Source organism: Denticeps clupeoides, chromosome 17 (assembly GCF_900700375.1).
Source record: "Denticeps clupeoides chromosome 17, fDenClu1.1, whole genome shotgun sequence".
Taxonomy (NCBI): domain Eukaryota; kingdom Metazoa; phylum Chordata; class Actinopteri; order Clupeiformes; family Denticipitidae; genus Denticeps; species Denticeps clupeoides.
Window position 1 is genome coordinate 6,394,932 of NC_041723.1, and position 24,655 is coordinate 6,419,586.

The 24,655-nt window shown below is 46.9% G+C and overlaps 2 protein-coding genes across 2 annotated transcripts; both read right to left on the reverse strand.

Moving 5' to 3' along the window:
* Window positions 1-620: 620 nt before the first annotated feature.
* LOC114766554 (V(D)J recombination-activating protein 1) lies at window positions 621-6,057 on the reverse strand. The gene is made up of 4 exons (XM_028957397.1): window positions 5,920-6,057; window positions 4,866-5,192; window positions 3,670-4,778; window positions 621-2,581 (listed from the first exon to the last, which is right to left on the reverse strand). The coding sequence occupies exons 1-4, from the start codon at window positions 5,931-5,933 to the stop codon at window positions 834-836; spliced, it is 3,198 nt and encodes a 1,065-aa protein (XP_028813230.1). The 5' UTR covers window positions 5,934-6,057; the 3' UTR covers window positions 621-833.
* Window positions 6,058-20,591: 14,534 nt separating this feature from the next.
* LOC114767190 (uncharacterized) lies at window positions 20,592-23,529 on the reverse strand. Its single transcript, XM_028958771.1, has 4 exons — window positions 23,320-23,529; window positions 22,490-22,681; window positions 21,723-21,941; window positions 20,592-20,737 (listed from the first exon to the last, which is right to left on the reverse strand). Exons 1-4 carry the CDS (start codon window positions 23,507-23,509, stop codon window positions 20,592-20,594), a joined length of 747 nt encoding a protein of 248 aa, XP_028814604.1. The 5' UTR covers window positions 23,510-23,529.
* Window positions 23,530-24,655: the final 1,126 nt, after the last annotated feature.

Below are 24,655 nucleotides of genomic sequence, written 5' to 3' on the forward strand. Positions count from 1 at the left end.
CAGCATAGTGTGGTACCGTATTTCCCCGTGATTTAGTGGAAGGTCGGTACATCCTTTTATTTTGAAGTGGAGGTAAAAATTGAAGCAGTTCATACTCAGTTGTGCAAAATGTGGAGATGTATAGGGGTAGTTCAAAGTCATTCCACGCAGCACCGCAGGAACCAAATATATATAGCACCCAAGCAATCCTTCTCCCCGGCACTCCGGAAAGTAAGACAATTTGAGTTTCCCTAATTCCATTTTATCTTTGCCCTTGTGACAAATTAATACTGCGATCATAAATGTGGGCTCCTGTAACACAATTTCCCTTCAGTGACTTACAACGCTTTCATCTGTTTCCATAAATAATCCTTCTCTATAAATTCATGAACGTGTCATAACCTTGCAATACAATAAACTCCCTCATATGTCACAGTGAGCCAAAGATAAAAGGGACAAAAAAAAAAGTCCCAGATTTAAAAAAAAAAAAAAAAAAAAGAAAAGGAAAGAATAGCATTTCCCCTCCAGATCAGATCTTTGGGAAAGAAAGAAAAAACGTCTCAAATTTATTAACACAAAAGGTGAAAAAATAGGGAACGCTTTTCATCCTGATCCTAAAGGTGTTATTGAAATATGTGTGCAATTCAGTGGCAATATTAAAAACTGAGGTACTCTAAAATCTTAAGTAAGAAAAAAATGTTTGAGACCGATGAGGTGACGAAGGAAAATAGTGAGGTTGAACATATAATGCCTCTAATGTATAATAAAAATGTTTCATATTAATATATATGTGTGTTTTTGTTTTATACCCTTTAACTGAACCCACACTGAGGTTTACTTCTATTTCTGAGATTTTAAAATTCTATGTCCGGTGACATTTCACTGTCGTCTACTGTCATCTCTTCAGGGTTGATGGTTGCCTGCAGGGCTTTCGGAGAGTTCTTGTGGGCTTCCATGAACTTCTGCAGGTACTTGGAAGTGTAGAGCCAGTGATGCTTGAGCACATCCTCCAGCTCAAATGTCTTGGACTGCCTGGCGTTCATCTTGCGGAAGCGGCGAAACAGCTTGTTCCCGGATTCGTTCCCTTCGCTGGCCCAGGCTCCGATAGAGCCGTCTCTCTCAACTATCTCAGGTACGTGGGCCAGGGTCTTGTGCAGGTAGTTTGTGATCTTGCCATCATACCGGTACTTGAAGGTGGAGGACAGGATCTCAGCAAAGCGCTGGGAGTTGAAGCTGTAGCGGAGGAGCTGGTCTGGGCAGTCAGTGGCGGGGCAGGTTGAGCGCCACACTGGTTTCATTTGTAGGTACAGACCCATGAGCTCACGCAAGGCTTCACGGCGCTCCTCTGAAGGCACAAGCTCGCAAACAACTTCCACCGCCTCGGTGGTCATCAGCCGGCGAGCGTAGTTACCGTTCATCCGCGCCACCGGCTTCAGCTTCATCGTCTTCCTCAGCTGCTTGTCCAGGGCAGCTCGCCAGCGACGACGTTCTTCTCGGCTCGGATTCGCCTTTTGGTAGACCTCTCCAATCTCATCCTGAAAGATCTTGTAGAACTCTGTGGCGTTCCCGATGTCGCAGTGCAGGGCGTCCAAAGTGGGTTGGGTCTCCATAAAGGGTTTGGCTGAGACGCCCTTGACCCGTTCGCGTAATTCGTCTGCAGACTCTGAGAATGGATTCGTCCGCCAGATTTCATATCGTTCCAGATTTTCTTCATGACTTCGGGTGATTGAGTGAAGCACCATGTTCTCAGAGGCCTCCGCACGGGTGGAGTCGCAGAGGGTGCATATGTAAGTGGAGCCAGATGCCTCCAGACCTTCTAGCTCTCGTACCATCTTCTCGTCGTATCCCGTGCTCCGGAAGTGAAAGCGGAAGGAACGTGGAAGGTTGCCGACTGATAGGATGAGTCTGCTCTCCTTCATGGCATTTCGCTCTGCCACCACGGGACCTAGGATGGCGGTAAGGGTCTCATGGTCAGATTCATCAACGAACATCAGGCACATTGGCTTGCAGGAGAGTTCAGAGTTGGGCTTTGGTTCCTGGAAGATAGTAACTGTCTCGTCTTCACCCTCAGCCTGAACAGATATGGACATCACCGTGAAAGAGAAGCGCACCGCCTTTTCTGGAACTGCTGGACCACCTCCATGTTTCTCGCTAACGTCTCCCATGCCATCACAAGACTCTTTGATGACAACACTGAAGCCTGAGGTGCAGGTGCTGTCATCCAGGTTTCGCTCTCTCAAGCCCTCCATGATGTCCTCTTCCAAGTCTTTCAGCGCTGAGACCAAGGCCACATCATAGCGGAAGCGCCGTGAAATCGTGTCAGCAGGAACGTCATCTACTGAGCTGGTCCAGCCCGAGAGTCCATTGATGATGCCTACATCGCATGCACTCGACACATTCTTCAGAGCAGGCTGCCACTCAAACTGATGGTAGCCTGGAAGAAGCTCTTTCTCTGCACTACGCAGGGTGTGAAGTGGCTGGAAGATCTGGCGCCCACTGGTGGCCTTCACAGTGCGATACATCTTGTGGTATTGACTGCAACTCAGGAAGGTGTTGACCCTGATGGCCAAACACACTGCAGGGTGCAATCCATAACCTCTGCCTGTGCAAGTAAAAAGAGAAGACATGTTTGTTTCAGTCAAATCCTAAAATGATTTATACCCTTACTTGCATTGTGCAATATAATAGGAGATTTTAGATATTTTCATAGCTACCTATATTTACAGTTTCTTTGCAATGTACTGTTGCCTTTGACATTATACATTCAACCCAAAGGTGCACCAAAACACACATGAAAACCGCACAAACTCTGCTACTGAATAACTTTTCTCTACAGGCAAGTTACCAGAAATATTTCCAAACAGCCCAATCTGGCAACACCACAGCCTGAATGTGCATAATTCTGCACATACATTGAGCTATGTACATTGATGCAGCCTTAAAAATTTCCTATCCACCTCTGTCAGTGTCTAAAAATATATTGATAAATCACAGAAAAAGAATGCCCTAATTAAAAGAGCTACATTTATACCAACTATTAATGTTACATCAGGAAAACAGGGGTGAAATGGTGAAAGCTGACAAAACTGATCTATTGGCCAGTGATGAAAACAGACACCAGCTGGCCTCATTTCCCCAGAGTACCACACGCCGCCTGTGTCATTTACAGCTACAAGAGCCATTGCTGTTGTTTTCTGCCTAACGGGCTCTGGAGAAGCGCTGCTGCTGCTGCTGCTGTGTATCAGAGTGACACACAATGAGAGAGAGCGGGACAACCTCGTCTAAAGTTTACGGTACATCCCAGGCCTGGGGTGGGGGAGAAAGAACAGTCTGATATCATTTTTTTTTGAAGCAGCACGTGTCGCGAAATCTAACGCATTATTTCATAAAGGCGTAATGTTTGTGGGTGAATTATGCATGAACGTTTTTAGACCTAGTGTAATTACTCAGTGCCAAAACAAAACTTTTTTTCGTTGATGTAATTAATGAGTCCTGCTGCAGCAAATGTCACAACTGCTACTCTAACGTCTATGTTCCCAGCAACAAATATTCATAAATGTATTCATTTTTGAATGAACTCCTTACAGATTGTCCCGGTTTGCTCTAGAGGAGTCAACGTTTTAAGTAGTTTCTTGTGTTAGGGAGTTTGGGAGTGAGCATGCACGGTATCTGTGATGACATCAGAAGTACCTTGCATCATGGCCTCCAGCTCATCTGCCTGTTTGTGTTCGTTGCTGGCCCGCAGTGCCAGCAGGAACAGCGTCAGGCACACCGACTTGATGTCCCCCCCTTCCTCCTTGTCGGCGAACGTCTTCACCTGGTTCTTCAGCTCCTTCAAGCGGTGCTTCTGTGCGCGTCTGGTCAATGACAGCAGGTGCTGGCGCGGCCGCCCCCCCTTGTTGACAGGCAGGTAGCTGTCGAGGCTCGGCTCTGTCGCTGTGCTCCGCTGCTCGTCCTCCTGTCGCTTCTCGAGGTGGTGGCCGAGGCAGTGGGGTCTGAAGGAGTCGAGCCTCACGCGCTCTCCGCAGCCGTCTTTCGGGCAGAGCAGCTGGAGGGAGTGCAGGACGCCCAGGAAGGCCTTGGCGGGGCTGGTTAGATCGGCTGGGGCGCACGGGAGGGAGCATGCGGGGCAGTGGCCGCCCACGGCCCGGCCGTACTTCAGGATGCAGCTCCGGCAGAAGAGATGGCCGCACGGAGCCTGGACCGGATTGGCGAGCAGGTGGCCACAGACCTGGCAGGTGACAGCGCTGACAAAGTCCAGAGGAAGATCGTCGGGGAGAAGCTGGACACTCAAATGCTCTTTATGACAGAAAGTGAAGTTCTTCACCCAGAGGCCTTTCTTCACCCTAGTTCTACCCAGGGAACCCCTGCCTCCTCCGCCCACGGCACTGGAGCTATGAGACTCCAACTTGCTTCTCTTTGCAAGTGAGGGAGCTCCTCTGAGGGCTTTTCGGCGTTTCCTTCCCTTTCGCTGCAAAGACACCTTTTTGGGGAAGCAGAGCGGGCAGTGGGTGCTGTGAGGCATCCACTCCGGGACTTGGGTGCGTGTGAAGGAGCAGAAGCCTCCGCCTCTGATGGCTGCCGTCCAGCAGCGGTGGCAGAATGAGGGGGGGTGGATCGTCTCCATGTCTCCTGCCACGTCTACCTTGAAGACCTTCAGGATCACTTCGGGCCAGTTCAACGCTTTGCAGCCCATCCGACGCAGGGAAAACCTGCTGGCTTCATCCAGGAGGCCCTGGACCTCATGTTCCGGCCCTTTGGCTTTTCTGAGTAACATGCCACAGAGCCGACACAAAGACCTACAGGCAAGAGCAGATTGGTTGGCATTCTGAAACATCTGGTAGATCACCGGCACATAAAATGGCATTAAACAGCTTAGTGCTTACTTGATGTGGTTCATGTGCGTATCAATCTCCTGCAGCTTCAGGTCTATGTGCCTGCTGGGCCCCTCGATGTTCTCCTTGCTCTTACCTCCCAGGCAAAGTTTCATCACGCTGCCAGGAAGGCCGGCACCTTCCATGGCCGAATCCCCTGAGCTTGTGGCTGACAGGGGCTCCTTTTCACTGGGAAGAGGTGCTTTCTCCATGGACCTGACCCGGAAGAGTTTGAACTTCCAGTCGGAGAACTTGGAAAAGGGGTGGCACAGCTCATCTGGAATGGAATGCCTGGGGTCATCCGAGCGAGAATTCCCCTTCTCCATGGCGTATCGAGTCCTTCAGGGAGGACAGGGAAGAAAACGGAATCATGTTACTTGAAGTCACACACATCCAGCCATTCTGAAGCCCTGCAGTAAAGAGGCACTCAACCCGGCTGTATAATTTCACAAATGGCATTTAGATCTCAGACCTGCATTTAGCAATCAGAACACTTCATTGGAAGGGTTCACCTTTGGAACACTTCATTGTTCCATAGGTGGCCACCACCACCTTTCTGTTCTTTATCCCCGTCTTTTTGAGACCTAAGTAGACTTAAATGGACGCTTCTTTTTTCCTTAAAGACTGTCAATCACTTATATTAGTTATTTTCCTGGTTGGAGGCTGAATTACAGCCCCGGGAGAACAGTACTGACATTTAAAGCTCAAAATACCAACATGAAGCCCATCATTTATTGTACCATTGACTGATGGGGTGAGGTGGCACAGCCAAACCACTGGATGCAAAACGCGGGGGGGGGGGGGGGGGGGGGGGGGGGGCTAGGAAATGTTTTGAACTGTGCCGATTAATCCCAAATCACAGATTCATTTTATCAGACGATGGGGAGGGGGGGTACATGACATTCAAAGATACAGTATATTTACCATCCCACAGACCTTTTATTACTCCCATAAATAACTTTGACAGAGCACAACTCAGCAGTCGCAAAAACTCCAATAAAAGAGCTCGATCTTCATGCTACTATCATCAATCAAGGCATCAATCAATAAAACAACAGTAGCTTACCATGGCACTCCCATGTTGGGCACATAACAACATTCTGGCTTTCATTTTGCTCTCAATTTGCACGCGCCCACAGGTCGTCTCTTCTCCCTGGGTTGCTCGAGCTGTCTGAATCGCTCATGAGCTCTCAGCCTGTCTGGCTGAACTTCTCGCTGAGGCACAGCAGAGCTGGCCCTGTCTGTCAGTCAGCTGGGTCTCTTACCTTGTTTTTCACAGGCTCAGCTGGCGTCTGCTCCCCCGGGGGGTTTTCTGCATGGGGGCACAGGAGGGGCTTTGGAGCCGGCGAGTGTGTCTGAGAGTCGCTCTGCACTCCTGTTTGGATCTTGGCTTGAGGTCCCTGAAAAGGTTTGTGTCTCTCCATAGGAGGGAGACAGCCATATTTATACCCTTTGTGAGGAGTCCCCAACAGACAAAGTCTGACACCTGAGTGACAGGGAGTAGATGAGAAAGAATGATAAAGTTAACCACAAACACAAACACACTTTTTTTTTACTCACACTCAATAACACATATGACAAACATTCAGAACATACAGCATACACACAAACAGTTATTCCCAAAACAGGGACTACTTGAAATGCATAACATGGCCTACAGGTAATGCATTTACTGACACATGGAAATGTATGTTGCTTTTTTATACTTTCTGCATTTCTATGAGCATTGTTTGTTGATTAAACTTTATTCCAACAGTATAAGCAATGGGTATTATTTATAAATTGTATAAACTATACTATTAGTATAGTATAAATTGCTATGAACATGTTTAGTTAGTTGATCAGCATTGTTGTAACAGTATATTAGTTTTACCAGTTTTGGTACAACTGGTACAACAGTATAACAGTTGTACCAGTTTTGTACCATTTTTGTTTTTGAGATCTTCTTACATTCCTGATGATCGATTGTCACAGCAGTACACACAATTATACATTACATATACTCAAATAAAAAAAAAATGGAATATTGTGGAAGAGGCCATTTGTTTCTGTATTTTAATTCAAAAGGATTAACACCTGATATGTTCACTACATAAAGTAAAATATTCTTGTTATTATGTAGATGTTTATGGTTGATGATTCATTAAAATGCCTCCAGAAAAAATAATTATGATCAAAATTGAGTCACTATTCATTAATAAATGGATTACTAAACTGTATCAGCTAATAGGAATTGCAACAGATAAAAAATAAAGCGGTTGATGCTGTGGGTTTGTCTCCTCTCCTTCAGCACCCCAGCAGATTCACCTCAGACAGGTGGCCCTAACCAGAGGCAGACATCCTAACTGTTTTCTCTCAGCAGGCCTGATCTGGATCTCAATGCAGAACTGGTGCAGGGCTTGCACAGGGCATGACTCACCCCGAGGAATCAGTTTAAGCAGATTTAGCTTTTGATGACAGGCTGCAACTGACCTACAATTACAGCGAAACAAGAGTAGGATTCTATTCTGGGCGGCAGTACGTTGGACTCTGAGCGGCGTCGGCCCAGACGGAGTTGTTGAGGATGCACAAAACAACAACAATGACAACAAAAAAAAATCTTTTGGAGCAATTTCCACTTTCCCTCTCCAAACAGAAGTAAACAAGGGCACGTTACTATTTATACTGCCATTATGCTGATTTCCCAAAGAAATGGAGTGAAATTAGAAAGCCGTTGGCATCCCTCTTATAAATAGTAAAAAAAAAAAGGGCCTTTACGTAGCTGCAATATTACATATGTGATAACAGCATCCCATGATTCCTTTCCTTTAATGTGAGAAATGCTGCGTGTCCTCATGTTCAAACTCAGTTCATCACACAGAGCCACAGTAGAAGAAAACGAGCCCACACACTGATGGGCCACACAGATCAATAATGAAGAGTTCTCAAACACGACAATAATATTCGATTGCGTGGAATTGGAAATTTAATTCCGGAAGGTGTTTGATTCGGACCCTCTTTGGAACCGCTCATCGACTCATCGACTGTGTGCAGAAGTAATTAGAAATCCGGACGTGCCGATACGTCTCCAATAGACAGCACATTTGCTCAAGATTGCAGTGCTTGTATTAATCCCTGGGACTAATCCCATCTCATCACTAGCCAATTTATTATTCACACCTTCCTCTTTTTTTGCAGCAGATCTCCACACTGCTCATTTAGATGCACCCATGAATGCTTAAGACAAATCTAATTAGGGATGTAACAGTGCACCACAAATAGGCTAAAAACTTATATGAATGTGCAGGGAATAAAAACGGCTGAGTTTAAAATGTTGCCATAATTTACAAGGATGTGTGCTTGTGCATGAAAAAGAATGCGGCCGAAATCGCACTCACTAGAATATAAATAAATAAAATAAATAAATTAAAATAGATAGATAGATAGATAGATAGATAGATAGATAGATAGATAGATAGATAGATAGATAGATAGATAGATAGATAGATAGATAGATAGATAGGTAGGTAGGTAGGTAGGTAGGTAGGTAGGTAGGTAGGTAGGTGGATGTAGCAGTGAGAGAAGTCAAACTGGCCCCATATCAAGGCTTTTACCCACACGGTAAACTTAGACGCTCAAGCAGACCTGAGTTCACCGCGACACGTGCCTGCTGGGTCACATCAGGCAAGTCACGGCCTTTTTCACAGAAGTCCTAGCTCCACATGCAAAACTTAGTATATGTACTTTTTTTATATTATTTTAATTACTTTTAATTACTTTTCAGTATCAATTGCTTTTTCATTTGCAGTTTAGATATAAGTGAATCACATGATATGTTGCACAGTACAAATAATTTCAATGTAGCTTATTATGTGAAAAAAAATTAAATGCATTGTTATATCCCTACAACTAAAGGATTCAGAAAATAATAGCGTGATATAGTCCCAAAGTAGAGAATAAAGGAGGATGCACCTTCTCATGAATAAAATGGCCTCCTTGGTTTGTTTACTGTGAGATTTACCAGAAAGAGCATTTTGACATGCTTTAGGGAAAAACATGTTGCTAATAAGGAAACCCCACAGAGTTTTGTATGTTTTTTTATATCCGAGGACAGTGACAGACATGGCGATAGACATGAAGATGCTGTGACAGACAGGGCCAGAGTTGCAGATGTCTGCCTAGCAAACAAGCACCGACCCCAGGAGACCCTCATCTCTCAACGCCCGTTAATTGACTTGTTATTGATAAACTGGATGGCAGTTTGATTTATGGGGGAAATGGCGTCTGCAGACGGCCACCTGGTGTACATCTAAGTGTTATTCTGAAATGCTTGGAATACGGTGGGTAACGGTGGGGTGGGGGGATACAGGTGTCATTTCAGGCTGATGCTCTGCCAAAGCATTTCACCTCGTGGATGGGAGCCGCTGCTGGAACGAAATGGATTTTTACAAGCGTGTGATGAACATCACCAGGAACAGCTATGGAGATGGATGGCTTTTTAAAATCACATAAACAAACTTGGTCCGATTCCCTGAATGGAGAGCGTATTCCGGGGTCCGGCACCAGGCCGGCTCCTTGTCTGTGAAATTTGCCTGTTTACTTGTGAAGTGTGGAGGCGGCGGCCTACTGGCGCTCTCTGAGAGTCATTAGCATTGATAACAGGCCGCATGCAGATGACAAAGAGAATGCTCTGCCACAGAAACACTGAGCCCCAGGCGAAAATGTCACTGGAGAGTCTTATAGCTGCAATACGTAACTAATGACCAATTAGCCTCAAATGCACAATCAGGCCCATATTCCATACACACTCTGCTTTATTATGAATAGTAGGACGTGTAACAGTGTGTAACCAGCAGGCTTTGGCCAAATAAGTAATGGTTAAATACTGAATATAATGCCATAAATGTATTCAGTCGCAAGTAATGCATGTTAAACACTGCATGTATACTACTGAGTGGTGAATTCAATCAGCATGAATATTATTTTTGGCTGTCATCCACATTTGAGCATCCAAGGTACAAACTTGCTCTTGTAAAAAGTCACATCACTTTCATACATATGTTAGATACAAGAGAAGTGCAGTGTGGAACAATTTGGCCCAAAATACAACATGTCCCAGTTCGCAACTGGCATTTCAACATCAATGTGACTAAATATTGTAGTTACATTGTGGGTAACACACTCACCTATCGCCCATGAACCAGAAGATCACAAAGTCACAGGTTCAAACCCTGTCATGATCCAGTCCAGAAGGGGTTCCTCCGGGTCCGGGATCGGGTTCATCCTGTGTAATGTTTCCTGATGGTGTTCACCTGTGTAAGAGTGTATAAAGCTGCCCTGTTTGTGTCTGTTCACCGTCGGGTCTTTGTTACATGTTACTTGTTACTGGATGTCTCCCCAGTCCTCTTAATCAAGTACAACAACAACAACATGTATTTCTTATATAGCCCAAAATCACATACAGTATGTCTCAATGGGCTTTGACAGGCCCTACAGTTGACACCCCCCACACTTGACCCTTCTGCACACAAGGAAAAACTCCACACAAAAAAACTCACAAAAAAAAAAGAAAGGAAGAAACCTTGGGAAGGAGTGATACAGAGAGGGACCCCCTTCCAGGGTAGAGTGAGCCTGCAAATGGAGTCAGTGCAGGGTTGGGGATGATATAATAATAAGTCCTACAGTTGTAGGGTTGGAGAAGTCCAGGATGTAGTCAGTGTCATGGTCTAGATTACGTGTCCATAATGATGTTACTGGTCCATTTGAAGATCCCTATAGCTGTAGTTGTAATGGTGGTGGTGGCTGTGGTGACCCTCTGGTGTGTTTCATGGTATGTCCTTGTTAAGCAGTTGTCAGGAACCAGGATTTATTTGCTGGTCTCTTCACTGGGGTCTGCCAGTAGTCTGGGTGCTTGATTCCGTGTCTCGGAGAAAAACAAACAGAAGCAGCGGCAGACGGTTGCACTGTACGACCGATACTGAAATATGTGGTTATAGTGGTATATTAGTGCTACAGTGGCCCGGTACCCTAACTAGGACAGCCTAACTAGGTCGAATTTAACTTTGTCTGTGTCTAACAGGGGGACTCTGTGATAAACTGGACTTTATAATTGACACTGCGTCAAAGTGAAGTGAAGAATTTTACATTTACATTTACATTTACATTTACAGCATTTGGCAGACGCCCTTATCCAGAGGGACTTACAACGTGCTTTCAAGTTACCATCGATGAAGAGATCAATTCCGGTTCACTAGGACCCCTACTATGAATACATCTATTTTATTCACTCTGTTGTAGATTCTGTACACAAAGTTCGACAACAAGAAAATTACAATTTAATCTAAATATTCTTTAAAGAGGAAGGTCTTGAGCTGTCGTTTGAAGGTGCTCAGTGACTGAGCTGTTCTGACCTTGAGGGGAAGTTCATTCCACCACCGAGGGGCCAAGACGGAGAAGAGTCTAGATGAATGTTTTCCTTTTACCTTCAGAGATGGAGGGACCAGGCGAGCAGTACTGGAGGCTCGGAGTAGACGAGGTGCAGTGCGAGGTGTAATAAGGGCTGTGAGGTAGGATGGTGCTACTCCATATTTGGCTTTGTAGGCCAGCATCAGTATTTTGAACCTGATGCGTGCAGCTACTGGGAGCCAGTGGAGGGAACGTAGCAGAGGGGTGGTATGGGAGAATTTGGGGAGGTTGAAGATCAGTCGTGCTGCTGCATTTTGTAGTAGTTGTAGAGGTTGGATGGTACATAGTGGTAGACCAGCTAGAAGGGAGTTGCAGTAGTCCAGTCGTGAGATTACTAAGGACTGAACCAGTAGTTGGGTGGCCTGGGTTGACAGATAAGGGCGGATTCGTCTGATATTGTAGAGAAGGAATCTACATGAGTGGGAAAGATTGCTGATGTGAGTTGAGAAGGAGAGTTGGTTGTCTATTGTTACGCCAAGGTTGCGGGCTGTTGCAGAAGGAGAGAGCTGCGAGTTGTCTAGGTAAATAGCAAGATCCTGATGTGGTGAAGAATCTGCTGGAATGAATATTAGTTCAGTTTTGGTGGGATTGAGTTGGAGGTGATGGGCTGCCATCCAAGACGAGATGTCTGTTAGACATGCAGAGATTTTGGAAGCAGCATGAAGATCAGAGGGAGGAAAGGAGAAGAGGAGTTGTGTGTCGTCAGCATAGCAGTGGTAGGATAACAAAAAGCCAGAGAAAACAGATAGGTTTTGAGATTGGATTTAAACACTGAGACTGTGTCTGAATCCCGGACACTGACAGGCAAGCTGTTCCACAACTGTGGAGCTCTATAGGAGAAGGATCTGCTCCCAGCTGTGACCTTCTGCACCTTTGGTACCAGTAGTGACCCCGCACCCGTTGATCGAAGGGGGCATGGCGGTTCGTAAAGAACCAAAAGTTCACTCAGGTACTGTGGGGCGAGACCATTTAGAGCTTTATAGGTTAAAAGTAGGATTTTGTAGTCAATCCTAAATTTGATGGGTAACCAGTGCAGTGATTGTAAGACTGGGGTGATGTGGTCAAATTTCCTGGTTCTAGTTAGAACTCTGGCTGCAGCATTCTGTACTAGCACATCTGTACACACATCTTATTATATAAGATGTGTGTCAGGTCATTTTTATTTTGTGCACATTGTCTCAGTAAGGTTCAAAGAGTTTGGCTCTGCATCGCTCTCTCAGTGTTTTCATTATATTTCATCCCCCTCTCTCTCTCTTAGCCTGACTCCTCACCCACCCTGTTCTCTATAAAGTTTCTTTTGTAAACTAATATTGTAAGCAGTGGCCCATGGTGCCAAGCCATTTGTCAGCGGGAGAAGTCAGAGCTGCTCTCTGTCTGTCTGTGTTCCTCGTCTGCTCGCTCTCTCTCTCTCTCTATCTCTCTCTCTCTCCCATTACACTCACTCCGCCGCTCACTAATAATCATTAATGTGATTATTTGGAAGTAGGAGGCTCATTACTCTCCCTTTCTCTTTCTCTCCAGCCATCTTTCATCTCCTCTGTCTTTCACTCTCTTGGGCTGGTGCCGGAGTGTGTGTGTGTGTGTGTGTGTGTGTGTGTGTGTTTGTGTGTGTGTATGCGTGTGCAAGTAGTGAGGAGGGAGTGTTGCGACACTGTTCCCTGATAAAGTAACTTGTACAGAGAGGGATGAGAGGGCAAAGTTCTTGACAATGCTCTGGCGGTGAAGCTGCGATTGCTCATACCAGTAACATCCACTTGGCTGAAAGCTTCTCGGAAGCTTTTCTGGCCGTGTTTCAATCACAGCGTTTTATTAAGGAGACAATAGGCCGCACACTGAAATTGCGTCTCTATCTACGGGCCCCATAAAATAGTTTTTACACGCAATAGAAAGGTTGAACACCCCCCCCACACACACACACACACACACACACACACACACACACATCCAGATGGGCAATGTCTCCTCAAAGTAAGACATGGCGAAATGAAAGCAGGATCCAGATTCTGGGGTGAAGGACAGGGAGGGGGGGGTGAAGGCGCCTGGTGTCTTTAATCAAAATAACAATGCTCTTTAATTCTGCGTTAATTAAATCTGCTTTTCCCTGAGTAAGGCTCAGGCCTCACGGTGCCTGGAGAGTTCCAGCCCCACAACAGGCGTTTGTTGGATTTGTTTTCTATTTAATCATCCACTTTTTTTTGCACTCTGTCGGCTTATCCCCCCCCCCCCCCTTCCAAGCTGACATTAGTGTCTGGAGCCAGACCCTCTGGCAGAAGGCTAATGCCTAAAAAAAGGTCCAATTATAATCTAAAAGCAACACTTTGCTACAGAGGGCATCCATCAACATCTGGATCCATGCAGGTGTGTGTGTGTGTGTGTGTGTGTGTGTGTGTGTGTTGGCTGCAGTGTTGCAAGTGTGTTTTGAGCCAATTACCAACTGATGTTGACTGCAAGCCTCCCTCAAAGGGAAGTGTCTCAGACTGTCAGAATGAGAGGATTAAGAAATGCGATATGTAGACAGCTAGGTTGATTTACATGTTAAGTAAGCCTTTACTTTTGGGATAATACTACTTGCACAACTACCGGGAACCAACAATCACAAGGCGGGTGTATATTTTTTTAATTCCTATTAAAAAATGTTAAAATAACAGTTTGGATAATGGCAGGACAGTAGCAGCATGGATAGGTACTAATATTCCAACGACTGGGTTGGGAGATTAGTGTGTGCTGCCCTGTGGTATTCTAACTTCCAGCCAGATATGCTGAAGGTAATTAACGCATATTCGCTAAATAGGACATCCAGGTTTCTGGACGTCGCCATTTTTTTCTATTCTATTTTAGTCCATTTGTACATCTGTTCTTCTGCCCTGCCCAGGGTGGTAGTAGCCTAGTGGATAACACACTCGCCTATGAACCAGAAGACCCACGTTCAAACCCCACTTACTACCATTGTGTCCCTGAGCAAGACACTTAACCCTAAGTTGTTCCAGGGGGGGACTGTCCCTGTAACTACTGATTGTAAGTCACTCTGGATAAGGGAGTCTGATGAATGCTGTAAATGTAAAATGTAAACGATGCCCTACATTTAACTCAATACATTTTATGTTTTATGTCTGCTGTATTTCCACTAAATTTTCACTTTTATACCTAGAGCTATGTCATCTCATGTACCATGCAAATGTTTTCTATTTGTATCTTAGGTTGCATTTACAATTTCTGTATTTCTGCTCTTGCAGAGTGATCACTTTATGGTCAAAGCGCAGTCTATCTTCTCTATTGCGGTGCTGTTGACCAGCTTTACACTGGTTTAATTTGTCTAAACAAGCTTCTGGATAAATAAATCTACTTTTTTTTTTTTATTAAATATTTTTGCAGCACTAAAATCATGGCATTTTTTTAGTCCTTTGCCAGAAGACCCTCATCAAGTCGTTGCCCATGGTCAACTGGTGTCTCCTACTTCCTTCTTGCTTGTATCCTGTGAGTATCTGGAGAAAATGAACTGGAGTTTTTGAAAAGAGCAGTTCGTTGTCTATCACCGTTCACCCCGATTGTTCCAGCCTCGTCTCCCAACAAAGACAAACGGCGCCTTCACCTCACATAGATCCGGTTATTATTTTCCTGTCCTTTCACTAAAAAGTGCATGATGGGAAATGCCAGTGCGCTCGTGCCCTTTTCGGGGAGTGCCAGTGTCATAGCTCAGACCGAGGACAAAGGCACGGCGACGCTCGCTGATGCAGAGCTGATTTAAAGTGAGTGATCTTTAAATCAATTCGCCAAGTAATTATATCAGAGGACGTTGGTTCGGGGAAGGGGGTGGGGGGGGTTGTGAGGGGGAGATGGCATCTGTCATCGTGCGGAGCCCGGGGTCGCCTTCCCCACCAGCTGACTGCCGAATCCAGAGGCCGCACCCGACAGCCATTCATCACGCCGGCCGTTACTTGGGAGGGGTGCAGGCCTTGCGCAAGCATATGGTCCTCACCCCTCCGGTGTGTTGGGTACTTGATCAGGGGGGCGATCAGACCAAAACATATGGTGGCACCGTCAGGAGTGATGGACGGAGAAAGGGGGCTCTTTATAATGGCACCAGGCCGCCACATGCCAACACGCGGCTACACCGCGTGTTGGCCAGTAAGAAAGCTGCAAAATACAAATATATTATTTATGACAACAGGAGTACAGGGGTGCAGTGAGACTGCAAATGTGGTTCTCATAATAACGACGATAATGACATTCTCCTTTCGCCTGCTCTCTTTCTTTTTTGCTAACTCACTCACTCCCTCTCCCTCCTGTACGTCGCTCTCTTCCACCGGCCCCCAGAGGAAGCCCATCATTCTAATAGAAATGGCTTTTCATTCTCCCTCGCTAAAGAACCTGCGGAGGGACAGCTTGGGCGAGGGGGTGGGGACAGAGTCCACGCTGCTTATTTGCAGAGATTCTGCAACGTGGCAGGAATAAGTCCGACTTGGGTAATGCTGCCTCAGAGGTGACAAAATGAGCGCCGATGAAGTTTGGTGGATCTTCCTGTCGTCTGGGGAGACAAGTTTGTTGTTTTTTGCCATAGCGTTTAATCTCACAACTGCTTATAAAACTCAGTAGGTTTACATGCCATTGGAGAAAATGGGACTATTAGCCCAACTGAAACAGATGGGCCAGTGACTAAGAAAGTTGACTTGTTGGTTCAAATCCACCAGCCATCAAGGTGCCACACACCACTCCCATGGGTACCAGCCGTGGTTGCCCACTTCCATGCTGCATGTCACAATGACCAAAAATCACTTTCAATTTCAGATCATTCAGATAGTTATGCAGCTAATAGCAGCTGCTTGCAAAGCCGTCTTGCTAGGGTTCGTATGGAGGGCACCAACAAGCCTGTGGGACAAAGTGTTAAATCATCGCCTAGAGCTCATAGGTGCGAGCTCATTCTGAGATGCTTATTTGGTCATTTGATTTATTTTTTATACAACCGCAATTCCAATAAAGTTGGGACATTGGGTAAAGCTGTCACACACGACCAGACCCACCGGGGGCACCCGGACGACCAAGAGGACAACAACCCGGAACTAGACAAAGCCGATGTTGGACATAAATATCTGGCAGCCATCTTGGATTCTGCGCGCTGCTTATGATTAGTTTGTTTGCTGCAAGCCTTTTTCATTGACTGTCATTGCGCCAAGCTGACTGTTTCTCTAATTAAAACAGACTACAATGATGTGCAAAGACAATATATGTAATGTTCAAATTGATCAACTTTATTGTATTTTGCAAATCTTTACTCCACCGACATGGTGGAATGAACTTCCCCTTGAGGTCACTGAGCATTTTCAAACGGAGGCTCAAAACCTTCCTCTTATGGAATATTTAAATTAATTTGTAACCTTCCTGTTTTCTTACTTATGCATAGAAACTACAACAGAGTGAATTTAATTTGATGCCTGCAATACATTCCAAAAAAGCATCCCAGACTGGAACGTTGAGGAATGCTAAAAACACCTTGTTTTGAAACAGGTATTGTGTCATGATTGGGTAGGAGAGTCCCCAAAAGCCTCAGACGTTCACAAGCAAGGATGGGGTGAGGTTCACCAACTACTGAGTGAGCAAACAGTCAAGCAGTTTAATAACAATTCTCAACATACAGTACAATTGCAAGGAAGCTTGGGATATGGGAGATTCAGAGATATGGGAGAATTCTCTGCATGAATAGGGCAAGGCCAAAAATCAACATTAGATACCCATGCAGAACGGCATTAAAAACCCACATCACTCTATAAAGGATATTACTACATGGGCTCAGGGATGCTTCAGAAAACCATGGTCAGTTAACACAGTTTGTCGCTACATTTACAAGTGCAAGTTGAAACTCCACCATGCAAAGAAAAAGCCATATATTTACAACACTGGGCCCAAGCTCATCTGAGATGGACTGACGCAATGTGGAAAAGTGTGCCACATTTCAAATTGTTTTTGGAAATCATGGACGTTGTGTCTTCCGGGCCAAAGAAGAAAATAACCATCCTGATTGTCATCGGCGCAAAGTTCAAAAGCCAGCATCTGTGATGGTATGGTGGTGTGTAAGTGGCCATGGCATCTGTGAAGGCGCCATTAATGCTGAAAGGCACATACATGTTTTGGAGCAACATTTGCCACCGTTCAAGCTTATTTAAGCAAGACGATGCCAGGCCACATTCTGCATGCGTTACAACAGCGTGGCTTCGTGGTAGAAGAGTGCAGCTACTAGACTGGCCTGCCTGCAGTCTTGCAGCACAAAATCCGACAATGGAGACCCAACCGAAGTTTGTACAGCAAGCAAGAATGGGAAAGAATTCAGTTCCAAAATGCTTATTTAGTGTTGTTAAAAGGAAAATTGATGAAAAACCATAGTAAATATACCCCTGTCCCACCTTTTTGGAACGTGTTGCAAGCATCAAATTCAAATCGACTGAAGAAGTTCATCAGTTTGCACATATCTTGTCTTTGTACTGTAGTGTATTCAACTGAATATAGGTTGAAAAGGATATGCAAATCATTGCATCGTGTTTCTATTTCTGTTTTACACAGCATCCCAACTTCATTGGTGTCGGGGTTGTATGATGCAGAAACGCATCTTCTCTCCCTCGTACATATTTAATACGAGTTGTCCCGGTCCACGCCCCAAAATGCGGCCCGAGGAGTGCCGAAGCTATGCTGAGTTTCACGCGGTTTGCAATTCCGGCAGCCATTGTTACCTCCTTCCTCCCCAGCAGGTACAGGGCAGCGCCATTATATAAAACAGCCGTCCGCACTCAGTATGCAAAGCGGAAGGAGCGCAGATGAGGAGGGGGGGCCGGAGAAAGAAAGAAAGAAAACTCTGCGGCCGCCGAGTGATTATATTTGTAATTTAATTTCCTTGGTCTCGCAGAGGGGGGAGATAAGGGAAGTAACCACTGCAGTTGTTCAGGTCCTGGATGAATGGAGCGATGAAAATGGAGCTACAGCTTCATTGTGAGGACAGAGATGTCCAAGGGGAGTGTGCTCGCTCGCTCCCTCGCTCGCTCGCTCACACACCCAGACTACGGAAATGAAAGTGACCTTCGGCTTCCAGCCCTTTGAAACATTTGTTATTTTCTCCCTCGCGCGCTTTTCTTTCAGCAGAAAATGTAATCAGCAGGGGTTGTCCGGACCGTGCACCACTTGCAGAGCAAAGACGCATTTAAGATTCCGGAGAAGAGTGGACAGATCTGTGCTGAGTGAAAGGGAAGGGGAGCGAGGGAGAGTGAAGGACGAGGGAGGACACTGGGCTCACTCGTTCCCCACGAGACGGTGTGGCCATTACAGGTGAAAAGCACTGATGTGTCTTGCAGCGAGCGGCCGGTCGGACGGGCAAGTGCTGAAATGATGAGTGGCTCTCTGACCTGCGGCCCTCAGGGGAGCACAGGAGCCCCAGCTGGCACTGGAGTCGGTCCCCAGGCTTCCGCTGGCTCCAAAAAAAAACACTTGGCAGAGAGGCGCTGGGTCAAAACTGAGTGTCGCCGCAGGCTGGGGATGTAAAACATGCTCAGTCGGCGACGAGACGTCTTCCGCACAAACCCACCTTTCACATCTCTCTGTCCATCATCTCATTCACAATGTTTTATTTTTGTATCTCCCTGTGTCTGTGTGCCTCTGTGTGCCTCTGTGTGCCTGAGCAAGGGGGTCACTGAAAAAAAGGCCACGTCGCACCATTTGAATCACTTACAAATGCCTCACCTGTATCCCAGGCCAGAATTAATCCCTCTAATCGATGCATCTGAATGAATGAATAAATAAATAAATATAACGTTTTTTTGTCTTAATCGCCACAGAAACGTTCATTGCAAAGATTTGCATGTGCGGCCGAGCATTTTTCATCAGATGATGGGACATGGGGGTCCTTTCCTCCGCAGAATCCCAGTTCACTTACGGAAGTGGTACAACAGCGCCACCAAAAGGCTGGACGCGAAAAGTGCACATGTGACAGAGTCGAAAAAAAAAAAAACATGTAGAGGGTTTGACAATCAGATTGAGGAATGCTCTGCTTTGCCAGGCCGCGTCTTTCCATATTTATCTTAATAAACACTCATGAGCGTACATGCGTGCGCGCTTTATTCCGCCAAAGAAAGCGGCGCATAATTAGTGAGACGCGGCTACCCTAATTGGGCCCTAATTGATATGAAGAGTATTGCCGGGGTCCAGGCTGCATTTCCCTCGTTTCCAGTGGTGGGTAGGCATCTCTGCCGTGCCAGTCAATCACTTGGCAGCTGCCAGCCGCTCACCGCCGCCGCCCCGCTCCTAACAAAGGGTGGCACCTGGAATTATTACAAAAAAAAAAAAGGTTCGGTGGGCTGTTTAAAATGTAATTAAGGAAGAGCTCATAAAAAATTGAGCTGTGACTAGGTGATAAAAATGCCCCCTCCCTTTTTAATTTTCATTGGAAGAAAAGGCCTAAACCTTGAAGGCGGAGCAAGGGAGGGTCATATCCCAGCCATGAATGAGAAAAGCGCAGGAGCAGGGTCTCTTATGACCTGTGCTGTTTAATGCTGACGAGGGGCTGTCCTACGGATAGAGATGCGGGGCTGAGATATGGGCACTGCTGGTCTCAGAACATTTACTGAAAATGGAGCGCCAAAGCGAAAGAATAATGATATGTGCGGCCGCATTAGTTGGGACCACACATTTCTCTCCGCAAAGGGTAAAAAGAACGACTGCTGGTCGTTTTTCCTCACCTAGTGCTGCGTTGGATGGATGTCGGAAGTGGGATGTCAGGCCTGCACACGTTCTGTGCACAAACTGCATTTCTGAGCATAACTTACACCAACCAATGAACAGAGCGCAGTGTACAAGAAAACCAGCTCAAAGTTCATTTCACGCACCTTTTATACCCTAAGCAGCTAAATTATCACTGATTTGGAATCCGATTTTGGCGTGTTTCATGTATGTTAAGATTTATTTTTTTTTTTTTAGATCCACGTCACACAGTGTGATTTTAATGATCTTATACGATTCCTGCAGTCACGCAGCCTGCCGGAGGCATTAAGTGCGAATGTTGTGAAGGTAGGAGGGCTCAGGCGGGTCCTCTCTGATGTCTTCTAAAGAGACCATCGCCATCAAACAGTCGGGCGGAGGGACCTTCAAGGACACTCAGATCGCCAATTAGGCGCCATCCCGTCGGCAAATTGAAAAGAGAGAGAGAAAGATTCTCGTTGGATTTAATAACAAACTCATTAGCGCGCGTTAACAGGGCGGAACTGCCTTTAATTAGCGCAACACCTGATTAATGTCCAATTAGCAGCGCCCCGATCCAGCTCACGCAGGCCCACCGCTCCAGTCCACTCGGGTAGGAGGCGGGGGCGCGGCGCGCCACACAGACAGACAGCTGGCGCGGGCGCCGCTCATTTGCCACGTCTTGCCACCAATGCGATAAAAGGAGGCGCTGGGCGGACAGGCCTGTCCTGCATGCGCGGGAAACGCCATATTTCAGGCAACGGCCCTCGCAGCCTAGTGGTTCCTGGGGGAACTGACAAGAAAAGAGTCATAACACAACCCGGATGTTTTTTTTTTAATTTAAATCTTACGCACCACACCCCCTGCCAGGGACGGATATAAATCATTGCACGTTCAACATTGCTAAAAGGACATTTCGAAAAATTTCCCGTTATCCATGTTAACAACTGATAGCTTATTCAGACACGGGGTCCAATGTACGTTCGATAAATCTGATACGTTACAACATTTACATTTACATTTACATTTATATTTACGGCATTTGGCAGACGCCCTTATCTAGAGTGACTTACAACGTGCTTTCAAGTTACCATCGATGAAGAGATCAATTCCGGTTCACTAGGACCCTTAACTATGAATACAACAGCACCGCTCATTATTAAATGTGCAATTCCTTTTGGTTACACCTTAAATGAAGTGTTAAAAGTATCTGTGGAGTCATGTAATAACCTACACAGGAACAGAGGTCTGTGGTGACAGCAGGTCAACGTACTTCTCAGTGGAATGAAAGAAGCCGTCAGAAACGCATCCCTGAACTGAATTCGCATTCAAACGTTAACAGTAATGCATGTCAGAGCTGCTTAATGTAAAGGTGGGCCATTTAATCCTTAAAAAAAGAATGAAGTAAAGAAAGAAATCATCTGTCATCACTGTTTTCCAAGTGGAACTGCAGCCTTTGGAACTGCCCGCTCCTTTTAGTGTGATCCTTTCATCTTGTAGCAGGAACCCCGCTGCCGGCTCAGAGAGCTTGGGGTCTAAAGGTAGGGATTGCTCATCTTTGACCACCGTGTTCGACGGACAGCCACCCGACAGACATTTGAGCTGCACGCCTCAGATGTTCCATCAGGGCACTGACATGTATCGCCTCACCCCCCCGGGGTGCTTGTTCCGCTGGACATGATGGCTGTCGCTGTACGAACGCCCCCCCCGTACGCGGCCGCCTGGACCACAGCTCGGAGGTCCTCGCGATTTCGGGAAGGATGTTCGGCACGACAAATTGTTCCGCGAGGAAGGTGGCCGGCATGGCGCCCATTAGCAGCGCCCAGCCGGCCGCGCCCGTCCAGTAGGACGATCCCAGGCGGCCGAGGTCGCCGCGGATCTCTGCTATGTGCTGGTGGGTGAACAGAGCCCAGGTCATGAGGAAGAAAAACCCTGGGGAGAGGAGAGAGAGAGAGAGAGAGAGAGAGAGAGAGGGACTGAAGTGAGACTCTGCAGTGAATCAGCTGTACTGCGCTCGAACCTCTATCTACTGCCAGCCACCGCGGCATCACTCATCCGGGACAGATTTGTATCTGAGTGCACTACAGTAGCATCAGGGTGGAGGGAACTTAAAAAAAAAAAACCTCTCTCTGTATCCGTCCGGCCTACAGAGGAAAGTCCAAACAAATCCATGGACTGGTATTGTTCTGCTGGAGGGATGGACACAGTTCCACCTGCATTTTTTATGACGCTCCTGTCTAACTAGGCCTGTGGTTGGGCAGTGGTTGCTTAGCGCGTAAGGAAGGGGACTCGTAACCAAAGGGTTGTGGGTTCAAATCCCGAACCGCCAAGGTTCCACTGAGGTCCACTTGAGCAAAGTACCAAAGTAGCTACATGTCTCCCACTGCTCACTGATGGGACACATTTTATTGTGTGCACTGCGTGCTGTGTATGTCACAATGACAAAACACAATGACAAACACACACACACACACACACACCTGTAAAGTTGAGGACTATGAGCAGGAGGGTGGTGGGCTGAAGGGAGGTCCCGGCCATCAGGAGGGAGCGTGTGTTGGCATACGAGCCCAGCGTCTGGGATGTCCAGCAGAGGGCGAAGACGAGGCACAGAACTCCTGAACACATGGCCATGATGCAGGAAAACACTGCAAACACTCTCTCAAACTCCAGCGCTGCACACACACACATACACAAACACACACATACCCAAGCAGTCATGACAGTGTTCTCAAAATGACAACCTGAATGCACGTAACTAAACATTTTTAATAAAAAAAATGCTGTGACTGAAAAGTAGTGTCCCTGGAATAATGATTATTTGTGAGAATGTGTGTGTGTGTGTGTGTGTGTGTGGTGTGGCATAACGTGACCGATTTCAGATTTGTGTGTCACAATGCAGTGATAAGTCCTATCAGCAGTCAAAAATATCCTACAGAGCAAATATTTTGTGGTCTTGGAAAAAAGCTGCTCCGGTGCACGTCAGAACCTGCCCGCTCCAGGCAGAAGGAATCCGTGAAAAACAAGCGAACCTGTGTTTCCATAGATTCATCTGATTCGTCTTCACCCCGCGCGGTCCAGAAGACCCTCAACATGCAACTGACACGACCGACTTGACCCCATCTGCTGCGGCTGTGCAATTTGTGGCCTGTGTTCTGGATGGAGGTGAATTCCTCAGGAAACAAAGTTCCTCTAATTCTAAAACTGACACAGTTAACCGCAGCTTCCTTACATCTTGCATTTCAGTTGGTCGCCTAGACAACCTGCAGAACCGCGAAATGCAAACTGAACATCCCAGAACGTAGCGGCTCACCTTTCACCGCGTCCACGTTCTCCCCTGGCTGCTCTCCCTCGGACGGGGACGTGTCCGCTTGGGTCCACAGCCCTTGGCCGTCCATCCAGCGGGGCGCCAGCACGGCGTAGATCACGCACGCACAGCCCACCAGCCCCAGGCAGGACTCTGCCACGCGAAATCGGCTGCCCGGGTCCACCTCAACCCGCATGTCAGCTTCTGTGGTCCCAAGTGGAGAGAGAAAGGGGGGGGATTAGGGAGCAGAGGGAGCCGGGAGGGCGTGGAAGAAGGAAAATTGCTGGAATGGGAGAAGGGGTGGAGCAACCGCAAGGAAATCTGACAGCCCCCCATAAAAACCGCTGAAGTTTTGGAAACGGGAGCATCTATGGATCTACAGGGGCAGTGGTGGCCTAGCGGTTAAGGAAGCGACCCCGTAATCAGAAGGTTGCCGGTTCGAATCCCGATCCGCCAAGGTACCACTGAGGTGCCACTGAGCAAAGCACCGTCCCCACACACTGCTCCCCGGGCACCGGTCATGGCTGCCCACTGCTCACTCAGGGTGATGGGTTAAATGCAGAGGACAAATTTCACTGTGTGCACCGTGTGCTGTGCTGCTGTGTATCACATGTGACAATCACTCACTTCACTTTACATGCTCATATTTCTGGGTAAACAGGAACAAGCAGATATTGGGCTGCTGTAAGGGTGCTGGACCCTTACCTTGTGTTTTGCTCTCGGTCTCAGATGTCTCCCGTGAGCGCAGCAGCCTGAAGACGGCATCTTTGAGTTGGTGAAGCATCGGTTGATCCTCACAAGCGTGTACGCACCGGTCACAGGGCGAGAGTGAGAGAACACTCTCAAACCCACCGTCTTATTCCTCCGCCCCGCGCTGGGCTGGAATGTGGCGCACTGTAAAGATTCCCCTGCCTCTGTGGAAAGCCCCGCATGGTGGTTAGGTTCCCCCACCAGAAGTCCCAATGAGTAACGCGTTTGTGCCGCCACAGGTTGGAAAGTAAAAGTGTCACCGCGTGCAGGCAACAAAAAACGACTCCTTGTGACGAGACCGTCACATTACGCAAGCGTCTCACTGGTGGCTACAGGCTGTGGCCGTTCTATTGTTCAATTAGGATTTTTGTGCCTTGACATTTACATTTATGACATTAATCAGATGGCCTTGTCCAGAACACCTTACATTCAGTAGTTACAGGGACAGTCCCCCTGGAGACACTCAGGGTTAAGGGTCTCGCTTTACCCTGGACAAAATGGGAGTAAGAAGGATTTGAACCTGTGACTTTGTGGTTGTCAGGTTCAAGTGTTTTACCCACTAGGCTACTGCCACACAGTCTACCCAAAGGTC

Excerpts from the sequence above, each read along its gene's own strand:
- LOC114766554 (XM_028957397.1), bottom strand. Across the intron at positions 4,779-4,865 it reads ACGCACATGAACCACATCAA|GTCTTTGTGTCGGCTCTGTG; the intron begins GTAAGCACTAAG and ends TCTTGCCTGTAG. Across the intron at positions 2,582-3,669 it reads GCTGGAGGCCATGATGCAAG|GCAGAGGTTATGGATTGCAC; the intron begins GTACTTCTGATG and ends TTACTTGCACAG.
- LOC114767190 (XM_028958771.1), bottom strand. The coding sequence starts at position 23,509 with ATGCGGGTTGAGGTGGACCCGGGCAGCCGATTTCGCGTGGCAGAGTCC. Across the intron at positions 22,682-23,319 it reads GAACGTGGACGCGGTGAAAG|CGCTGGAGTTTGAGAGAGTG; the intron begins GTGAGCCGCTAC and ends GTGTGTGTGCAG. Across the intron at positions 20,738-21,722 it reads GCTGTGGTCCAGGCGGCCGC|GACAGGCCTGTCCGCCCAGC; the intron begins GTACGGGGGGGG and ends CCGCGCATGCAG.